The sequence below is a fragment of the Diadema setosum genome, chromosome 14 (genome assembly GCF_964275005.1).
Source record: "Diadema setosum chromosome 14, eeDiaSeto1, whole genome shotgun sequence".
In the NCBI taxonomy this organism is placed as follows: domain Eukaryota; kingdom Metazoa; phylum Echinodermata; class Echinoidea; order Diadematoida; family Diadematidae; genus Diadema; species Diadema setosum.
The window spans coordinates 15,900,681-15,922,794 of record NC_092698.1 but is presented as its reverse complement, the minus strand read 5'-3'; the positions used below and the strand labels follow the sequence as shown (position 1 = coordinate 15,922,794).

General features: G+C 36.6%; 1 protein-coding gene across 1 annotated transcript in view; it reads right to left on the bottom strand.

Annotated features, from left to right (window-relative positions):
* The window catches only part of LOC140237425 (glutamate decarboxylase 1-like), a 50,751-nt gene extending 28,974 nt beyond the window's left edge, over nt 1-21,777 (bottom strand). The window contains exon 1 of the mRNA XM_072317347.1: nt 21,414-21,777. Within this exon, the coding sequence (XP_072173448.1) occupies nt 21,414-21,777 (364 nt within the window). The remainder of the gene's footprint in view (nt 1-21,413) is intronic.
* Between the last annotated feature and the right edge of the window lie 337 nt (nt 21,778-22,114).

The following is a 22,114-nucleotide window of genomic DNA, read 5'->3' as shown; positions in this document are numbered from 1 at the left end:
AGTAAAAAAAAAAGTTCCATCCATGTTTTTCATCTATCCTTCTTTCTTTTTCTTCCTGACTCACAATGCCATACATTCTGTCAGAGTGACTTTCCTTCATTTTACATTTTTACTTCCTTGTCTTTTTCCTCTCTCTCTCTCTCTCTCTCTCTCTAGCATCTTCATTGATCCTTTGTTTCTTGAAATTTTAGTTTTCAAGAACATGCACAAACTAATTTCATGAAATATGAAAATCATCACAAATTATATGATTGTAACTAATTGACGAATTAATTGCCCTACATCGACGTAAATGAGCACAAAATCAGTGTTTTAGTGGCAGTCATGATACAATCATGGGTGTACATACTCGAGCAGGATTCGAACCTACGACCTCCTGATCTCCGGACAGGCGTCACGTCATCTCCACTAGACCACCGAGCTTGCGCCCGATAGCAAGTGTTGGTTCTAATCCTTATAGCATACAACAGGTACTGCGTAGTTATTCAAATTCGTGAAATTCTTCCGTCGGGATGTTTTCATTGCAACTGATTGATGAATTGCCCTACACTGGCGTAAATAAGCACTGAATTGATCAGCAGATCAGTGTTTTTTGTTGTTGTTTTTTTTTAAATCATGGGTGCTACCAAAACACTGATCAATTCAGTGTTTATTTACGTCAATGTAGGGCAATTCGTCAATCGGTTACAATGAAAACATCTCGACGGAAGAATTTCATGAATTTGAATTACCTTTATGATTGATTGGTTGTGTCTAATCCATTAATATGTATATACTATGAATACATACATGTGTATGATTATATGCATACATACAATCAAATTTACCAAATAACACCCAGCATCGTACAGCATTCGCTCATCCCCCCCCCCCATGTGAGCATGCGCACTCACACACGCACACACACGTTCCAATAAAACGTGTTTTTTAGTAATCGGGTAATCATCGAAAAGACGCGACGGGCCAGTAGCCATGACGTCATCATCGAAAAGCCATTGATCTCCGCTACAAGGTGACTTAGAGTAATAACCCTAGGACACTGAAATTTTACTGCAAGCATCGTAAAACTTGACAAGGAGTGTACATTTCAGTTGCCACCAGCGGTTCAATTTGAGAATGGGAACCATCAAAAGGATCAAAATATTTTCATACTTTGTCTACTGGAAGAATTCCTCGCAGGTCTTCATGCTTAAAGGTACTGTTTACCATTGATATCACACTCGATGCATATGTGTAGGTCAGTTGTATCACAGAACATCCTATCATGTGAAAATTTTGCAATAAAGCCTAAGACATAAGGAGATATCGCTATTTTTCTCAATAAACCATAACTGTGGACATTTTAGTCTGGAAACATTTTTATTATTTCCAACTGAAACATAACGTCATTTTCCAACTGAAACATAACTTCTTCTTTTTTTGCGTATACATGCATATATATGTAACTTTATTATTGTATCATTTGATATCATTTGCAAGATGTATGTATACGATTGTGATATGATTCCTAATTTATACTGTGTTATCTTCTGTTGGAAAAAGGAGAAGAATGAAATAAGATGAAATTATAACTACTGTTCACATTTTGTATATCCAACAATACTTCACATTGATTATACTGATTCAAAATTTTACACTGGATGTTTCTATCTCTACTTCACCTTCCGAGCTATTTTGAAGCACTAAAGTTGGGTTTTTGTTTCATCTGCCAATGGTAAATAATGCCTTTAATATAAAGTGTCAGAATTATGCCGGCGAAATAGACAAAAACAAGAAAAAAAAATGAATACTTAAAAAGTAAGGGGAAAGCTACCCGCAGTATGACGCCACTGTGTTGTGTTTTGTGACTGGATCGGCACATAACTCTTCAAAACATCACTTCTCATTTCTTTGCCTGCTTAATTTTGTTACACAATGAAGTTTAATCAGTCTGTCGTGATTTAAGCTCTATTTCCGAACTACAATGTAACAAACAGTACATTATCTCACAGCCGTTTATTTTCAATCAGCACTATATCAATATAATCTGCCAATCCGCATCAACTTTGTAGCTGTGAAACCTCAGACTTCTTTTAATTCTTCTTTGTCATCTTATCTCCTCTCTCCATATCTTTTTCTTTTCACGTTCATGATTTACGCAATTGAAAACGTTGTGATTTGATTGTAATCTCTTACCGCTAGGGTTTCCGCACGTGCTATCATGTTGCATGCACGCTTCTGTAAAAAGATTAATTTATTCAAAACTTACCGGCTCCAATATAATTTTGGCGACAGTTTTTTATTCTAAAACTGGTGACGATTTCATTAAAAAACACTCTAGAATTGAGTCTGGGACCGATCCACCACTAGCTTTTTTGTTACACACACAAAACACACCTCTGTGCACAGACACGTACGTTTACATAACACACACACACTCACATACCTACACACACGCGCGCGCACACACACACGCAGACACAGACACACAGACACACACACCCACACACACACACATATTTTCCCGGATATAGACAGGTTATTATATATTCTATAGTCGTATGGCAATCCGGCTGGACTAACAGTTATGACGTCATCATTGACCGGGCTAATACGTTTGGCTATGATTTGATTTAGCGGGATATGGGGGCTGCTTAGCCCCGCAAGCGATCAATCTTTGAAACCACGGCCACGACGCCTCCTAATTTCGTGGCGCCATTAACGAGAGTTTGGTAATTTCATTGGCTTTTTTTTTTTCAATGAAGCTATCCTTTTAGTAGTTTCAGCCGTACCTCACCGCTATATCGCTGTGAATAATTCAAAAGGAAATAAAACCGAAAGAGAAATATATATTGGAACTGACAAAAATACTACGACAAACACATCATTACATCGTCTATATATCATATTTCTCTTTTTGGTCCTTATAACTTGTCTTTTGTTGATTTTTTTTTTTCAAACGAACTATTCATAACAGATTTTGTTAAGAAAGATGCATGCTGATCGAGTTTGTCCTATTATACATGTTACATGGAAAACATATCAGTATTCCCCAGTCTTCGTTTAACACCTCTTAATTTTATTCATAAGAAGTGTCTTAATTTTATATCATTGATAAAAACAACATAACGCACTGGTAGTGATGACATCATAGTGCTACAAAAACTAGATCGTCATTGAAAGTTGAGACAAATCACATTAAATGATGACTAAAAGAAATAACTTGGTCGACCATTCATAATGTTTCTGAATTGTGATTTGGGACATTTCTGTTTTAACGATTGAATTGATAAAAGTGTAAAGTCATTCTTCGCTGTTGTTATGCAAAGTTGGATTCATTGCTCAGCGAATGAGTTCTGTGAAGGCTTTTGTTACAGATTATGAAATCTGTTCGCAAGGTCGTACAAGCATTAAAATTCTATCGTCAATAAGCAAGTGTTATTGAAACATTGCAAATGACCTTAAAATATTCATTCTGACTGCGCGCAGGCAGACATACACACACACGCACACACTCACTCTCAAATATAACATACAAAGTGTATGTGAAGTATGTGTGATGTATAAACACACGCTCACTCGCAAATGTAATATACAGATTTTTATACCTTAAAAAAAGTGTATGTGAAGTATCTTTCCTAACGGTAACATACAATGATAGCCCTCAGAAGTATAGAGGATATTGACGTCATTGACAAACAAATGACAGATGACGATGTGACGCAATAGAAAATAGTAGCCTAGCTGTTTTTGTTGTCGTCATTTTCCATTAAAGGACAGAGTATACACTGGTATATGGCTGATTTATGTCACTGGTATGTTTCTTCACCCGTCATGGAAATGACAGCTTCCAAGAACGTCGGTGAATATATCCATTGATGTTGTGGGTGTTCACGTATTCATGAAGATCAAAAATCCATTCCAGGAAATCGATTAGTACATAAATTTGCTGAACACAATAGTTACCAACATAGAGAAAAGGTTGGCACTGGAATTGGCTAGGTTCATGCTCTACTGAAGCTACTGTGTTATAGATAGCGTGGAGGAGACATTGAAACAGTAGATATTTGTACCTGAGTGCTTAAAAACATGTGTAAAACGAATGTCTTGAACGCGCGTATCCGAAGTCAAGTACAGTATATTAACGTGAAATTGTCATGGTTCCCCTGGCTTTTTTTTTTCTACCCTTGTCTGCAAAAGACATAATAAACAGTTACGCTAAACGTGCCCCACATTTGAATGTAGCCTAATACCTTGTTATGGTTACCCAAATCTCCCTCAAATATCCACCCCAATTATTATCATGCCAACAAACCGTGCGATAAACTCTCTCTCGGAGGGGGTGCTGAGGGGCTGAAGAGCATGATGACATATTCTTATGTCTCTTACCTCGCTATTTTGTTCATTGGGATGGATGTCCCGGAATCCTGAATTTATTACTGTTCAATTCTCGTAGTTTTGGTTGCGTGTCTACACATAATCAGATTATCTCGGGGGTTACATGTGACACATCCGCTTCTTAATGTAGGCGGTCAGGTCTAAACTTCTCCCCGCCAACGCACGAGCACGGCTCGGCTACCAAAACTCGTCACTCTGCATCCTCCAGTACGATCCATCAACCGGTATCCCGCTCCTCCAATCAGAGCTGCGAAGCAGAGCTTTCCGTTTTGTTGCATTAAGATTTTATTTGTGGTGGTGGTGATGGGGGGGGGGGGGGGGAGAGGGGAGATGTTTCCTTTGCTTTCCTCTGGAATTTGGCGGACTTAGATTCAGATCTCGACGGACGGTATCGATCGCCACCTGGTTGCCTTATCCAAACGAATCCCAGAACAAGCTGGCAAGCTGAATATTCGAAGATCGGTAATTCCAGCCGCGGGTTGATCGATCCACTCTGTTTACGACTGCCACTGCTACGCGTCTCGCCGTACATTCAAACCATTAACTACGGCTTTTCTTTCCTGCTCCATTCTAGGCGGTAAATCATCTGCTGCTTACTTTTCTTCTTCTTCTTCTTCTTCTTCTTCTTCTTCTTCTTCTTCTTCTTCTTCTTCTTCTTCTTCTTTTTCTTCTCCTTCTCCTTCGTCTTCGGTTTTTTCTTTTCTCTCTCTCTGACTCCCTGTCTATTCATATTTTCTGTTTGCCTATCAGTATGTACATTGAGTATGCACACGGTATGTATACAGATTATATTTGTTGTTTTTTCCCCTCGGTTTCAGTTTTTAATCTTCCACAAACTCCTTAATTCATTTTTTTTTTCACTTGACCAAATGTGAATCCATAACCACAGAGTCATCTAAAGTTTTAGAATTTTAATTTTTAAAATATTTTTTCATTATCTTCTTGCCTAAAGATTTTTATTAAATACATAAATAAGTTCTTTATATACTCCCCTTTGTCCAATTCTTGGCTGTATTTGTATCAATCATACTGCTATTTATCTTCTTCCCTTATTTCTATCCCTAAAAATACCTCCCCCTCCTCCTCGCACACACAAACTCTCTCTCTCGCTCTATCGCTATCTCTCTCTTCCCCTTTCTTCTTACATCTGTCAATTTGCCTCTGTATATATTTGAATCTTTGCCTCCTATATTTTTTTTTCTACCTTCGACCTCTATTTCCCTTGACATGTTCCAATTCTTGTCTTTCGTTCGTCAATACAAATGTGTTCCCTACCAGGCTAAAATCAAGTTGTTTAACATTCATACTGACATGTGTATTCAGGTTTGGGGGATTCTTCTTCCCGGCGGATATTTCTCTTCAAATCGGCAACTTCTGCAATTTCGTGAGCGTCAATAGAAAGAGTGCATGTGTGTGAGCGAGTGTAGCACTCTAGTCTGATAGTAGTTGCCGGGAATCTTAACCCTTCAAGCCCTTGTCCTTGCGTGTGAACACCTGGCTGGTCTCGTTCAATGCCTATGAAGATCTCTTCAAAGGTATCACATAGTTTCAACACGTTTTAAGAAACTTTTGAATAATAATGCTCTAAAATACACGTTTTAAGAAACTTTTGAATAATAATGCTCTAAAATAAACACATGCATAAGAAAAGACTTAAAGTGAAATGAAGCTACGATAACACGATTATAGTTGGGTGACGACTAAAATGCCAAAAATTTGCAACAAGCATATAACAGTGGATGGAGTGAATGCATGCAGCAATATTAGCTGAACACATTAGCGAGGTTTGAGGAAAATCGAATAATCGTTTCAAAAGTTATAAACTTTTAAATTTTCCGTGCAGCCATAATTGCTGAGTGAAAAACCTACTAACTGTACGTGACGCACTTCTGTACAAAGACATAAACAGAATTTCACAAAATTTAATTCTTTAAAAAAAAAAAAAAAAAACACTTGTCGCTGACATAATCATGGGACATATTCCCCCTGCTTTTTGAAAGAATTAAGTCACGTGCTCTTTCGTTATGCTTGAAAAGTGAAAATATGTTTAATTTTCGATATATTTTCTTTATGTCGTTGTTCATACCTGACTTCATAAAGTGTTGTAGTCCTCTTTTGAATGGATTGTCCGATTTTCCTCAAACTTGGGTGATGTGTTCAACTGATATTCTGCATTCACTCAGCTTGAATACATATTATTTGAGGTTCATTCTCCTTCATCACAGCTCTTATGTAGGTTTCTATAGTAGGAACAACTATAAATAGAAAATGAGAATCATTGAAATCATCTGCAAACAAATAATACAAATATGTCAAAACAATATAAGGTCAAAAAAGATGATTTCCACAAAGGCTGATGTACATCGTTCTAAGCTATAAGTTTCTAGTAAACATGCAAAGATTTACAATGCATATAATTCTTTAAAACTGGTGGCTCATGGTATCTGCTTGAAGGTTTAAAGTAGGATTGTTTTAAGCAGGAGTGTAAATTGTCAAGAATGTGAAAGACAGTGTTCGTACAATATATCAACAATCGTAATGGTAACGCGAAAACATACTGACACATCACACCCGCTGTGTACTTATTAATTTGACTTTCACAACCATTGATATTGGACTATTTTTGACAAAATCGTCACCATAATTAATATAGGCCTACATGTCTTTCCCTTGTTGTTGGCGAACACGAAATATGACTGAAGCATGCAAGCATACAAATCAAAATGACATGCTGAAAATAACATATGCATAAAGGGAATATTGCACACGTTTTTGTTTTTGTTTTTGTTTGTTTGTTTTACTTCCAGCTGAGAAGATGGCTGGATAGCCAATACTCAGCTGCAATAGCTGGTCTTCTATGAATCCGTAAACATCGTTATGAGACGTGCGCGTTTCATCGCGTCCATCAATTCGTCACTCTATATTCAAAAATGTTATATAAGCCCTAACGCCAGAAATTCGTGGATCAAAAATCTCATTAATTTTCACTCAAGCGGAGATTATCCCTCTTATACTCCAGCTCTAAGACCCTTTCGCGATCATTACGGCTGAGACGGAGAAACACTTCATCACTAAAAAGTGAACTTTAGAACGCAGTCGAAGCGGGATACAGCTTTGGAATGTAATTTAATGCAAAAATTGCATTTTAGAGGACGATTATTATCGGAATGGCTAATATTATGCAATTCAGACATTTTTCTTTCTTCGGGTTCTGGATCAAGAGATCATTCTGTAATGATAGAATCATGCTGGAGACAACGTGCTCTCAAAACGATTTTTTTTTTCATATTTTTTTTTCAAGAATGGAAACATAATTGGCTGTTCTTGGATAAAGTTTGTTCGTTCTTGCGTTGTGCGCATTCCCCGTTACACAATATCACGTTTCCCTTTTATTGCGAAACTATTTCAGCACTTTGTTGCGTAAAAGTAGAGTAGACTATTGTTTATATTTCACCCTCTGGCCTGTTCCGTAACATCACGACTAGCCCCGAACACACTGCTTAACCTCGGGTTGGATCCTTAAAGGATTGTTCAGCTTTGCTACCTTTGCTGCACAAAGCTCAATGAATGACAACTTTAAAATCATACTATAAAAATAACAGATCTGAAAAATATGCTGTCACTCTCAACATATCTATGAAAAAAAGTCCCAATACTAATAAATTGTTTCCTAAATCATAATTTTTTTAAGAAAGTCGTGCCCAGTTACCATGCGCTCGGTAGATCTTTGCGAAAAATCAGATAAATCAACATGGTTCAAGTAAAGAACAGAAGAACACGCAGATAGAGTCACACAGAATACACAGATAAAGCAAGGGATGAAAAGTTTTTTTTTTTTTATTAGAGCATTATAGGGCGATTTTTTCATTAAAAATGCAACGTAAAAACGGACAATTCGTTTGACAAAAGTTGCAACAATATTCCAAATATTCACAATGATGCAATATTCGATACGGGTTTTGTCGTTACAGAAGCAGGAATGAAAGTAAATGCATGCATAAATACTGTTACCATTTACACCACCATTGCATTGGTCCTTATTATCGTCACCATTGCCAGTGTGAAGAATGAAATCTTATCAGCAGTTTTATCATCATTATCATTGACAAAACTGCCCTTATGTAAAAAATATCAACCTTATTGTGACCATGGAGCAAGATCAATTCATATGAAACACACTGATAGATAAAGCTGAATATTAAAGACTGGGCACAAATCAATGTACTGGTGGCGTCACATATAGATCACACTGATTTCAAGAAGACGTAGATTTAGTGGACCGCTTTAGCGAATAAGGTTAAGGATCAGCAGAGGGAAGGTTTGTTTGTTTGTTCGTTTGTTTGCTTGTTTGTTTGTTTATTTTGTTTGTTTGTTTGTTTGTTTGTTTGATTGATTGTTTGTTTGTTTTTGAAAAAATAAGACAAAGGTTACCAAGCTCTGCAGGTACACGGACATCCTTACGTCTTTGCATCTAAGGGAGGGCGTCAATTTTATTCACACTTCTTTCGAAGGCAAGGATAAGTCGCAAACACGCACACACACACACACACACACACACACACACACACATCAAGCATGTCAAGTCACATCACATAGGCCACGTTATTAAAACAGGCGCCAAAACTGGTAACATGTGCGGTGATTCGCACCTCCTGATTGAATTGAGGCCCTTCTGAGGTAGGTAGGAGGCGGGCTGGACGATGGGGTGTTCGAGGGGTGATGGGTCGCCACCCACCAGTGGCCGGAAACGTATTTTTTTGACAGAGCAGTGATGTTGGTAGCAGTAAATATGCAAATTAGATCAGGTGATAATGTGAGTCCTTCAATATAAGAACTTTCGTTTTCAGCATGTCATGAATTCCGGAACAAAAATGTCAGTCACATCAATTTGTAATAAGTCACCAGTGATGATTGTGATTGTTAAATTGAAAATTTGCACACAATCAAATCAGTACCATGTTTGTGACAAGTGTTGAAAAAAAAAAATCCTTTGGGAGTAACGCACATGGCAACAATTTTGTATGTTTACATATGATAAACACACAGCAGGTATAACTGATTTTGCCTTCATTGCGAAACCCTTTAAAACCAGAAAGCATTTAGCCTATCTCACTAGACGCGTTTTGACACTCTCACAGCAAAACATAACGGATGGAATAGTTTGTGTTCGACATCACTTTGATAGATATGTTTCAGTTAATTTTCATATTTTCAAGAAAATGTCACACAACATGAAAGTATACAAATAAAGAATATATAGTGCAAATCAAGTGAAACATTTACCTGAATGTACGACGGTCTTGGTATAGAAATAAACTTTACCTAGGTCTGTTTACAGTAATATAAGAATACATTCTTGCAAAGTATTAGAAATATGATGGGGCCGGTGTACAAGTGTATAAAAGGCGAGCTTGTTAAGTCGTCAGTTCCAAAATAAAATCAGATGTAGGGTAATCCTTTGTACAAAATAATTGAGGCAAGAACATGAAACAAATCTTAGGATATAAAAAATACTCAGACAGCTCAGGAGCCCCCATGAAAATTTCTCCCATGAAATATCTGCACGCTAAACCAAACATAAAACCTACCCACTAACATAACGCTAACGTTAATCCTTAACCTGACATCAAACTAAACCTATTAAAGGCATTGTTTGCCATTGTGAGCAGTAATTCAAAGAATGATCGAGTTATCACATTTCATGCATTATGTGTATGTCAGTTGTATCACAAAACATCCTAACATATGAACATTTTGCAATAAAGCCTAAAATATAAGGAAATATCACCATTTTTCTCACTAAACCATAAATGTAGACGGGTTAGTCTAGAAACAATTTTATTGTAACTATTGTGTACATTTATTTAACAATACTTACAATAATCATGATCAGAATTTTTACATTGGTTGTTCCTATGCCTGTCTCACATTTTTGAACTATTTTGAAGCACTAAGGCTGGGTCTTTGTTTCATCTGCAAATGGTAAATAATGTCTTTAATCCTATCACAACCCTTACACTAACTTAAAGTCCTTGGAGAAAATAAGACAGGAGAGATTGTAGCAGGAGCAAATGTCGTGTCACCAATCCAGCAGGGGCCCCTGAACCAGGCCGCGTGACCATGGTGACCGACCAGCTGCTACGATCGTCGAGTAAGATAAATGGCCTGCATAGAGCTCGACAGGGCACATAGGCCCATACACTTGGTCCTGGTCAGGGACTCCGCCGGAATGCAAGGTTAAAAAAAGTACATGAAGTATGTATGCTATACATTGTGTATGTCGTAACTACTCTTCGTTTCAAAGATGATAATGTGATGCAACATTTAAGTTCATTGCGAAGTTTATTCCGATACTTGGGCCCAGTTTACATAGTTGTTTGGGGTTTGGGTTGTTTTGGGGGGTTTTTTTTCGGCAAAGATTGTTCAAGAAAAATGGAAGGTGATGAGCATCACACCGGCGAGTTGAATGGTTACGAATTGTGTTATTTCTTGCAAACATTTGGGAGAAAACGTCTAGTAGTTGGTCAACTGAAAATTGAAACATGACAATGTCAAAGTTGAAGTAAAATAAGTCAATTATTTTCAAAATTTTGCTACTAACCAAAAAACCATTCATGTGAGATTGATATCCACTATGATTTACAATTCAGATGGCGCGTTTTTTGACACACACACATACACACACACAAATCAATTGAGAAATTTAATAGCATTTCCACAAGTAAGAATCGAATATTCAGTTCCAAATTCAGTATCCAAAATCAGTTTCAGTGAAAATAACATCTCGACGGAAGAATTTCACTAATTTGGAAGAATCGAATAGTTGAGACAAGGAGAAGTCAAAGCGGAACATATACAATGAAGAACTTTACTAGGAAAACAGCTTTGCAGTCTATTAAGAACATAAATTTTGTGTTTTTAGGAAGATTTTACAGGCGTAGGTGACAATAGTATTTCCAAAAGAAATCACTATATTTGTTTATAAGCAGCTGATAAGGGGCCTAAAATTTAGTATTAACTATCGACATGCGGCAAATCGATAGCATTATATTGACAGAAATAAGAAGCACGTCATCTATGAATTAACATAAAGCATGCATAGTTCGTTTTTCCGATGGTTAGAAATACAGTAACTTCTTTCTTCTTTCTACATGGGCAAAAACACATTATAAAAATATATTGCAGGTGACTGATATATCAAATGAAATTATTTGGAATAATACGAACATCAAGTATATGAATGAAGTTTTATTTAACAGATACTGGGTTGAAAAAGGTATCATTCATGTTAAACAGTTGATAGAAAATGAATCATGGAAAAATCATGAACAAATATATGAGACAATGAATTTGACTTCTTTATTAATATTGTTTCAATATGAAAGAATTAAATAGGCACAGCCACAGGTGTGGTTTGATTTTTTGTGCAAAAGGCAATGTACCAGAGATGTTTTGTTTGATAAAGAATTGTTCCAAATAAATACTGGGGATATAATTGAATTGATAGTTTTAAAGACAAAACAGTTTTATTCGTTACTGCTGGATGAAAAGAAATCCGAGCTAAGTGTAATATACTTTTGGACAAAAACATTATATATACCTCCAGAATTTGATTGGAAGGTGTTGTTTGATTTCAAGTTTGGAAAATTATTTAATAATAAAATAAAGCAATATAGTTTTAAGTTATTACATAGAATTTTACCATTTAAAGAAAATTTAGTGAAATGGAGAATTGTGTCTGATATGATTTGTAAGAAATGCAACGAAGTTGAATCGATTTGGCATGTCTTGTTACATTGCCCAGATACGAAGTTATATTGGGAAAAAATATCAAATTTTATATGCGCTTATTTTCATATTGATATCACTGTAAATGAACGAATGATATTAACAGGAATAGATGTAAGAGATAAATCTTTGATGTTGTTAAATTTGATATTAGTTTTTGCCCAATATACGATTTTTCGTTTGTATATACTTAGCAATTATACCGCAAAAGCAACGAATGTATATGCATTATTGACCAACTTCAGAACAGAGCTCAATGTGAATTTAAAATTTTTAGTTAAAAAAAACTTACTTGATTTCACGAAAAGGCAACTTCATGAATTAGAGCAGAACTTGAATCACATAAATGATATTTGATTAACTGTGGATGCTGAAATTAATATGTTGAGGTAATGTCACACTTATGAAGTATTTTGGATATATTTGAAGTATATAATTTCCAGAGGAATCGAAATTCATGTGATGATTATGATTTGACAATTTATTGTTCTATGTTCGTATATCTTGTTCTCTTCTGTGAACCTTTTTAGATATTTGAAATGAAATAAAGTCCCTCGAAGGAGGATAAAGAAAAAAAAAGAAATACAGTAACTTGTTTTGCATGGGTCCAAGATTGGGTACCTCCATTTTTTCCTAGAATGTATAAATATGTTTGTATGAAAAATGCCTCATTTTGTAATTACTATTGACATGTACATATTATCCCTTGCTACCTATGCACCATTCCTTAAAATGCATGTCGAATTTATACTTTTGTACATTCTGATGAAAGAAGTGAAAATAAGACCTTTGAATTGAATTGAATTGAATTGAATTGAATTGAATTGAATTGAATTGAATTGAATTGAATTGATTGAGCAAAATTAAGTTTTCGTTCATGATATTCTCAAGCGAAATGGGATTATGATGGGAAGAAAATTGTATCATCTGCAAAGCAAACAAAGCAAAGGATCTTTGATGAGGTCTAAAAACTGTTGATATACGTATGTCCCCCCCCCCCAAAAAAAAAAAAAACAACAACAACAACAACAACAACAACAACAACAACAACAGCAGTCACCTCCGCAATGATATCTTTAAAAATAGTGAATCAATCCAAATACTGTTTCAGGGTATGAAACTATACCTTATTATCCACGTCTTACAGAAAATACCATCCGATTTAAGATGTTATGATTCAATATCATGTCTTTATATCATTGTTTGTACAGAGCACCGAAATAATCTGTCTGTTTTTATAACTATGATTGTAAAACATGTGCAATTCAGCCTTTGGTTACCAGACACGATTTTTAATAAAACCTGTTCAATTCAATTCAATTTGCTTCAGTGGTTAAAGAGAAATGAGGATTTTTGTAGAGCATGTCAGGAGTCTCTTCCCTCAAAGTTCTGTCTATTGTGTTCACACATTGATATGCAGTTCCAAGAGCACCCAAGTGCTAAACTTGGAAGAATCACATAAACGACATGCTTCACAACGATTCATATTTCTCTGTGACCACTGAACCAAATTGAATGAGGCTTTCTGCAAGATATAGATAAGATGTTATATTTTAGATCCTGAAACAGTATTCAGACAGTTTAATCATACTGGAAGTTATCAGCGCAAAAAATTTGATTGTATTTTTGGGGGAAATACTGTACAATATAACTAGGAGTAGACACAACAAGAAATTTTACTATGGTAGTCATAGCCACGAATACTTACCCCCTACAAATTGTTTCTATTTGCTAGATTATCTTGAAATCATTCCAGGACGCTTCCCTGAAGTTCATAATGATTAAATTCACGAAGTAAGATATAATGGTCTATCGCGTGAAACGCCTTTGATAAGTAAAAAAAAAAAAATCTTATATAGAAACCACTAATGAGAAACATATAGCATGAGCTACCTTGGTCAATAAAAGTTGGTAATGCGTGGGTGGTATTATTTCTTTTTTCTAAATCCAAAGTTGGAATCAGTCAATATCTTTGCATTAAGATTAAGGAAAGAAAAAAAATCAGAGTACGTTGATTTACAAGTTTTTTTTTTTCATTTTTTTATCTTTTTTTAAAAGGGAAGTAGTTACAAAATTAGGACGATAATCATTTACAACATCTTTTAGCTTTTTTTTTTCAAAGGAACGATTTAGGATAAAAGTGAGAAGCACATGCATTTTATACATAATATTTTTCATAAGAAAATTTGTGATTTTGTTACAACCTGAACATTTTTTTTTTTCATTGCTTAATCCATATTTTATCTTCGACGCCTAGTACGAAAAACAAGGATTCCATATTCATATCGCACAGAAAAGTGTGAAATTCTTGATGTGCTCCAGCGATTTTGTTTGCAAGATTGGGCGCAATGTTTTCAAAAAAAAAAAGTCACGGAAAGCTTGTGCCATTTCTACTGGATCATCAAGGTGTAACATTATTATTGTTATTATTTTTCATTGAGTTTTATTTTGTTATTATTTATTTATTAATTCATTCATTTGGTATCTTAATGTAAAATACAAGGGAAAAGTCATATTACGTGATATAAAGAAAGTGGTGATTCAAGGTGCATGCCGCTATTTCCAGGGGAGGAAAAGGCAAAGCTCAGTCCTGTTTTAAAGGGTGTGTACAGTTCTGGTCGAGGTGAGGATTTAGCTTTTAACGTTTTGCGAGATATTCAGAAACCACTCTATGAGATGTCAAAGAGCATGCAGTTCTAAGGGGTATCAAAAGTTTATTCGATGAAAATCGGTTTTGAAATGGCTGAGATATCCAAAAGCAAGGTGAAACAAAGAGATCCTAGTAAACTTGTGGCAAGTCGCCTTTTATTATTAGCACTTTTTTTAATGATATCTCAGCCATTTGAAAACCAATTTTCATCAAATAAACGTTGAATCCTTCCTAAAATTACATGCTCTTTCATATTTCATAAGAGGCTTTTCATTATCTTACTTAGGAATGTTCAAAACATGAATCCCCACCTCAACCAGTACTGTACAGTCCCTTTAACCCCGACAACGTCTAAACAACGTCCGGAGAACAAAGTACCTTGCCTCGGGGAAAAAAATCTCCTGGTAGGTTTCCATAACAACTTGCCCATTCATGCGAGAAGGGTGTGGGGTTATAATCCATGCACGTGTGTCATTCTTGCGCATGCGTGTTGAGTGTTTCAAAGATGTTACCCCGAGAGCGTTTTAGCATAAGGGTTGTCGGGGTACAATGTCGGGGCAATGCTTGGGTAATGTCTGGATAATTACCCTTACTGGGTGGGTTAGAATTTGGCAAAAGTTACCGCGACAACGTCAGATAAAAAAATCTGCAGGGCACCGGTTTAACAGGCAGGGTTTAAAAAAATGTCAGGGCGTCGTCGCGGTATTTGGTTTGAGAAGCTCTGTTAAAACGGGGCTTTAATCACCGAAGCTCGAGGCCTTCAACCCCGACCAATATGTGCACTTAGAATCAGCTATATCAATGTAACACAACGACAAACAATATCAATGAAATACATTATAATATAAAACAAATGTACACTTCAAATACAAATAAAAAATAGACCTACAAATATAAGTGGCACCTTTGAAGTCTGCTTCTTTTATTTTTCAGCCAGTTCACAATTCAGAATGGCATACAATCTGCAAAAACAAGCTATTCCAGTCATAATCGCCTCCAGAATTACGGTCTTTCAAGGCCATCCTCGAGTATATGATTAGGAGCGTTGCTATGGGAATTACATTTCACCTCTTGTGTAATCACCTTCCACGTACCCTTCATATGATAATAACAATAATGATGATGATGATAATAATAATGATGATGATAATAATAATAATAATAATAATAATAATAATAATAATAATAATAATAATAATAATAATAATAAGGTATTATTTACCCCTGGTAGCCTATTCAGTGTTGTCTCTGCTCTATACCAGAGGTCCCTGCTATTATTATTACCCTATATAGCATTGCTATAGGTAGCCATTTATACACCTGGGTCGAGAGGGACACAGTGGGTAAAAACATCTTGTCCATCTTTTACACTGTAGTTGAGCTGAACATAATGAAGATTTTACGATATCAAATATATCGGAGCTTTCTTGTAGAGGTATGTTCTTTCCTGTATTTGTGAAAGAGTCTCACTTTCTCACTTTGCTTACAGACTTTAGGAGCAATTTTGCAACCCATCGTTGCCCGAGCACTTTCTTATGATTTAAACGAGATTGTTTTCAACGAGGCATGGCGATATCGAATTGGCTTGTTAAAGTATTTATAAAAGGTTTGAAAGATAAGTTTGCGTCTTTTTTTTTCTGTTTTTTTTTTTGACAATCAAATAATCAACCTTAACCTCAGTCCCATTAACGTTAAACTCTTACATGACACAAAACTGAAATTGTGCGATAAATTATTCGTCACAATTAAAAAATTATTATAATTTTCATCTCAACTCCTTATGTTAGAATAAGATACTAAACATGATTAAGGTGAAAATGAGATAGTGAAGTAATATCTTTTTCAAACAGTAACGTGTAAAAGAAATGTTATCTTGGACATCAAAAACAAGTTTTAGTTCATTGGTTTCTGAAGTCAAATAGGAATTTCAGTCAGGGTTGTCATCATTTTCATCAACTGGGATACAGAACTATTAGCTTTATGAGATTGGACGTACAGTGACGGGGCGATCGTTAACGGCCCGTTAACGATCGCCCCGTCACTGTCCAGGCATGCTAACCTGGAAACATTAAACTGCGCATTACTTGAATATGAGACCACTCTGAAGCAAATAATTTTCACACAACAATAGATATATAATGTACGCTTAAACGAATCCCACAAGGATTGGAACAATCATCCCCCAGCATTCCCACTTATTCCCACTGATCAGTTACTAGCCATCCCCTTTAACGAATGAGGAAGGGTTCTTGAAAATACGAAAATCGGCAAGTTTTTCATTCCATTAACCATGTTAACGGTTGGTGAGTAGATTTGGAGGGGTGTCACCTAAAGTAAAGGATTTAACCAAAATGAATTGCGGTCAAAAGTACAGTCAGACATCGTGTTCACTGGTTAAAGTGGCAACATAGGGTTTACATGGTAAAAGCAGTTCCGCAGTGTGATCATACACTAGCACATTTTTACACTGAAATAGTAATGGCGGGTCGTTTTGTTTTTCATCTGGTAAGGAAGGGTACGACAGATGATGAACATCAAGGGGGCACATTCGAGCGGATACATGCAGGGAATCACGAAGTGACACGGGGCAACAGATTGCGACACCTCGGTCCACGATACTAAGCGCTCTGTCAAAATATACCGTTGTTTTCCCTACATGGCCTGATATTACCATCAGTCTTTTGAAGATGAAAGAACAATACACAGAGGCGCCACACGAGACAATGCTATAAATTACGTCGAGAGTATGCGCACCATGTCTTACGTCAGGCGTATGGGCACACCCCTCTGAAGTTCGTTTGAAAGTCGCGTTGATGAATTTGTTACTTTAGTTTGCTGTTTGCCGTCCTTCCAGCTCTTTTAACAGCTAGAAATGTCTCCACATAGAGATGAATTGGAAACAAAAGTATATTTTGACGAGGCCTTGAATGCCTACCTGCCGCAAACGGTGTGCTTCTAAGGGCCCACCAACTCATGAACGTTTGACGTAGCCAATAGTTTTTCATTACATCTGGAGCCAAAAGGCGAGCGGGAGAGAGAGAGAAAACACAAGAGGAGGTAGTCATGTTGAGATTCTTGAGAAACGAGAAACACCGAGTTTGCGTTCACTGCGGCGCTGCCTATGGTGTTTGAGCTCTCATCAGTGAGAGTGTACAGAAATTCGACTGCGTAGCTTACATATTCCTATGTTTGGGCGTTCGAGTTTGCTCCTTGGCACTGTTAGTGTCAATATACAAAAGTAGTTTACAATCTGACAGAAGAGTAAATGCATTGACCATTTTTGCGTGCTTTGAGCGCCGATTGGTGCAGAAAATCCCGGAACGTTGTATACACTGTCCAATGTCCCTGGCACAGAAGGGAATTTCCCCAGCTGAAAATTCTGCACATCCTACACTTTGCACTTGTACAATTATAATTATGTATACTCTATACATTTATAATATACTTTTTGTTTAAGTCTGTCTACTCCGACGAGGTGTCGCAATTCATTGCCTTGTTGTCTTTTACATAAGTTTAACATTTGACACTGACAGGGCTATTTGTTTTGTGTTGTGTTTTTTATCGAAGAGATGCAATCTATTCTGTCGTATTAAAGCGAGATCTCTTTTACGGTCAGCCAGGGACTCACTTCACAACTCATTGACGCAAATTTCATACGACTGGTACCCCGCTGAATTCACTTGTCGGTCAAGTTAATTTGGTTCCGTGTTTTGGGAGAGGGGTTGGTTGTTTGATTAGTGTGTGAGTGTGTGTGCGTGTGTGCGTCTGTGTGTGTGCGTGTCTGTGTGTGTGTGTCTGTGTGTGTGTGCGTGCGTGTGTGTGCTTGCCGTGTTTTTTTTTTCTCTCCTTCCTCTCTCATTCTCCAAAGCATTGACCTATGTACGGCCTATACTTGAAATAAAAAGGGTCCCATTTTTCTTGAGTGATCACACATGTAAAAGCATGCTACTTTATTTCAATTGTTACTTTTAAATGGGGGCCTTATATGTAACAGTCATAGCTGACTGAGGTTCGTAAAAGGACACTGAAAGCATTGGAGAAGAGGGAATTTCGAGGGGAAATGATCAATTTATCATTTCAATTTCAATTTAATTTCAATTCATTTCATACTTCTCGTATATCAATATTACATCAAAAATAACAGCACGAGTTCTTTTACCTTGTCAACAATTACCAAAAAAAAAACAAACATACATAATAATAACAGTAATCATAATGATAACTGGTCCAAAATCGAAATGGAGTTGTACAAAGAGAAGTGTGATGGGACCTACATGAAAGCAAGCTTGTTTGGCTGTAAGCCCCGGATAAACGGTGTTTGTGAAAGAGAAACGGAGAACGGACAGAAGTTCAGCCCAGATGATTTAATGGTACCAAATAAGGGAAGCGGGATATGCCTATATGATTAGGAAATAAAAGAACAAGAAAACTATACTAAAATGCAAACCATAATTATGACCAAGCTATCATTTGTTTCCGAAATAGGACATGATTTACATATAGGGCCTACTTAAATATACACTTGATATTGCATTAAAACTATCACAAGGATGTGTTCAGCAGAACACAAAAAGTAATTGCAAAAGCTGGGAAGAATTTCCATTTGCATACTAAAAACATTTATTATTTTGATGTCGATGGCCATTTTGTAAGTGAAAATTTGAGGAAAAAAAGAGGTGTTTACAAAGCAGATGTAATACTTAAAAAATGTAAAAATCATCTATGGTTGTTGATGTATATGAGGTCACTAGTGAGCAGACTTTATACCCAATGATTACGCCCTTGGCATCTATTTTCTCTAATTCTGCAGGCGATTCAGACACATCTGCCTTGAAAATGAATTTTGCCACAGTTTTTAACCACACAGAGGATTTCAAATAGGTTGATTACAAATGAGTTTACCATTCATGAAGAGTGTCAAGAACAACAAATGAAACTCATCAGAGAAATCATGTGAGGACGATTATTATGTTAAAAGTTGGTTTGGCTATTAAGGTCACACTTACAGCGACTCCTTGTTTAGAGCTAATAGAATTTAGAACGGTACACCCGTAAGAAATTTTAATACCGCGATACCCTTTCCTTGCCAACACGTTTTACTATTATGATAGTAAAGTTTATTTGGGCAAAAAGCTGAAAGGGTCTCGCCAATTACTGTGATATTGATGAGACCTTTTCGGCTATATACGTAGATGATATAGTTACTGTAATGAGAGGCCCGCCCCCCCCCCCCCCCAAAAAAAAAAAAGGTACCAAGTAAGCATTTGATTTGACAATTTAAGCATGCAGTGATCGAATACACTCGATTTTATCATCATGATGTTTAGACGGACATTGACGGACTCGCACTTTGACCTTATTAATATTGTTATGTTGTTATATGTATCTATATTGTATTTTCCTATACATTGAAAGTGATTTATGCAAAAATACAATCTGTACTTTGTAGAATAAACATGCATTTTTTGATATTTCTAGATGTATAAAGAAAGATATATAGAGAGAGATGCTATTTAGAGGCAAATGAATAAAACGATGTCAAATGCCCAGTGATTCAAGCATTTTGTATTCTACGGTGGAGAAATGACCGTATGAACAAATCTCACTAAATTACTTTCATGTTCCGTTTTAACCAAACTGCCACTTCAGACCGCGCATGCTGTGGTGTTCTTTTTGTAAAAAAAAAAAAAATAATAAAAATAAATAAATAAATGAATAAATAAGTGCTCGAGATTGCAAAGTCACCACCAACGACTGAATGTTTGTACAAATGTACAACATAGGGTTTTGATGTCCTCCCTCGTTTTGATACAATTTAGATATGTGGATCATTATTATAGAACACTGTATATACGGGCGTATGTCTGTACGCATGTTTGTATGTAGGTGTCTATAGTTTGTGTGTATGTATGTACGTATGTTGTTGTATGTGCGTATAATGAGCGATAACGTGGGTAATGAGCGGGTTTAACGGTGTTTTTTTTTTTTTTTTTTTTTTTTTTGTAAACGTGTGGAATGGAAATAAATCTGAGTTGAACTGAACTGTTATTGATTTTTCGTTATGATTCATTAATTAGTTCAGTGATCCGTGTCATAAAGAGTCGGAAATGATGTTGCATTCAACAATTATTCAACTGCAAATCCAAAAGTGATTTCAAACACTCATAAACACAAAACAGTGGATTGACATAGCACGTTTCAATTCATGTGATCACTGATTTGATCTCTTGTTTTTGTTTTTTATCTGCTGTACATGCAAGCTTGTATTCTTCCTTGAATTTCCCTTCAATCCAATATCCGTTTCTTTCAGCATAATAACGGAATAAGATACACTGTACGAATTGTCTAAAATGTATTTAAGACTGCAAATTTGAAGTACAATTGCACCTTTGGTTTCTTCGCGACCGTGGCGTAAAACGCACTTTAATCTTGGAGAAATGCGTGTTGTGCTATGTCCCAATTTTAAGATCGCAAATCATGTAATACATGTACATCGTTTGCCTTTCTCAATATACGGCTTTGACTATCATTTTGATGCAACATACCGTTATGTCACGGATAACATTGATGGTGACGAAGTGTGTGATGCATGACTTGCCTTTTGCTCGAAGTTCGAAGAAGTCGGGTCTGTCGTCATCAGTTGATTTGCTTCGTTCTCTTAGGCCCACCACAGGAACGATTCGGAGCTGGCCTTCGCTCGCCGTTCGATCTACGAGCCGACGTCGCTCTTGTAGCAGGCGCATTGCTTTGCTCTGGTGTCCACCACCACCACCACCACCACCGATCGCCATGCCATTGCCGCCGTTTCGATCCTCGCCCCTGTCCCCTCCGTCGACGCCACTGCCTTCCGTGCTAGCTGGAGATCGTGGGATCTCCAACTCCTCATCCTCGTCTACCGTTTCGATACGATTTGAATCAGCGAGAATGCCCCCCTCCCCAGATAGTCTCGTCACCAAAGGCATCCTTCTGTCTCTCTTTTTACCTCTAGATCTCACAAAATCAAATCGAACACTTTTTTTTCCAGTCCAGAAATTTTTCCTCGCAATTCTCCTCCGATTGGCCGCTTAGACCGCCCAGACCGAACGAAATCCAGAGGTGATCTTTACGAGGATGCCTCGTTCCGTTGGTCAGTTGTTTTCAGGTACTTTATCATCAAAATGTCATTGTCTAAACCATAGAATCAAAATGATGTTTCATATAACATTCATGAGCGAGAATAGTTCAAGAATTGTGAAGAGCGAAGAGACTTCCGATGCAAGATGAGTATTGGAGTCGCGCTCCAGAGCTCGCGCGAGTCAA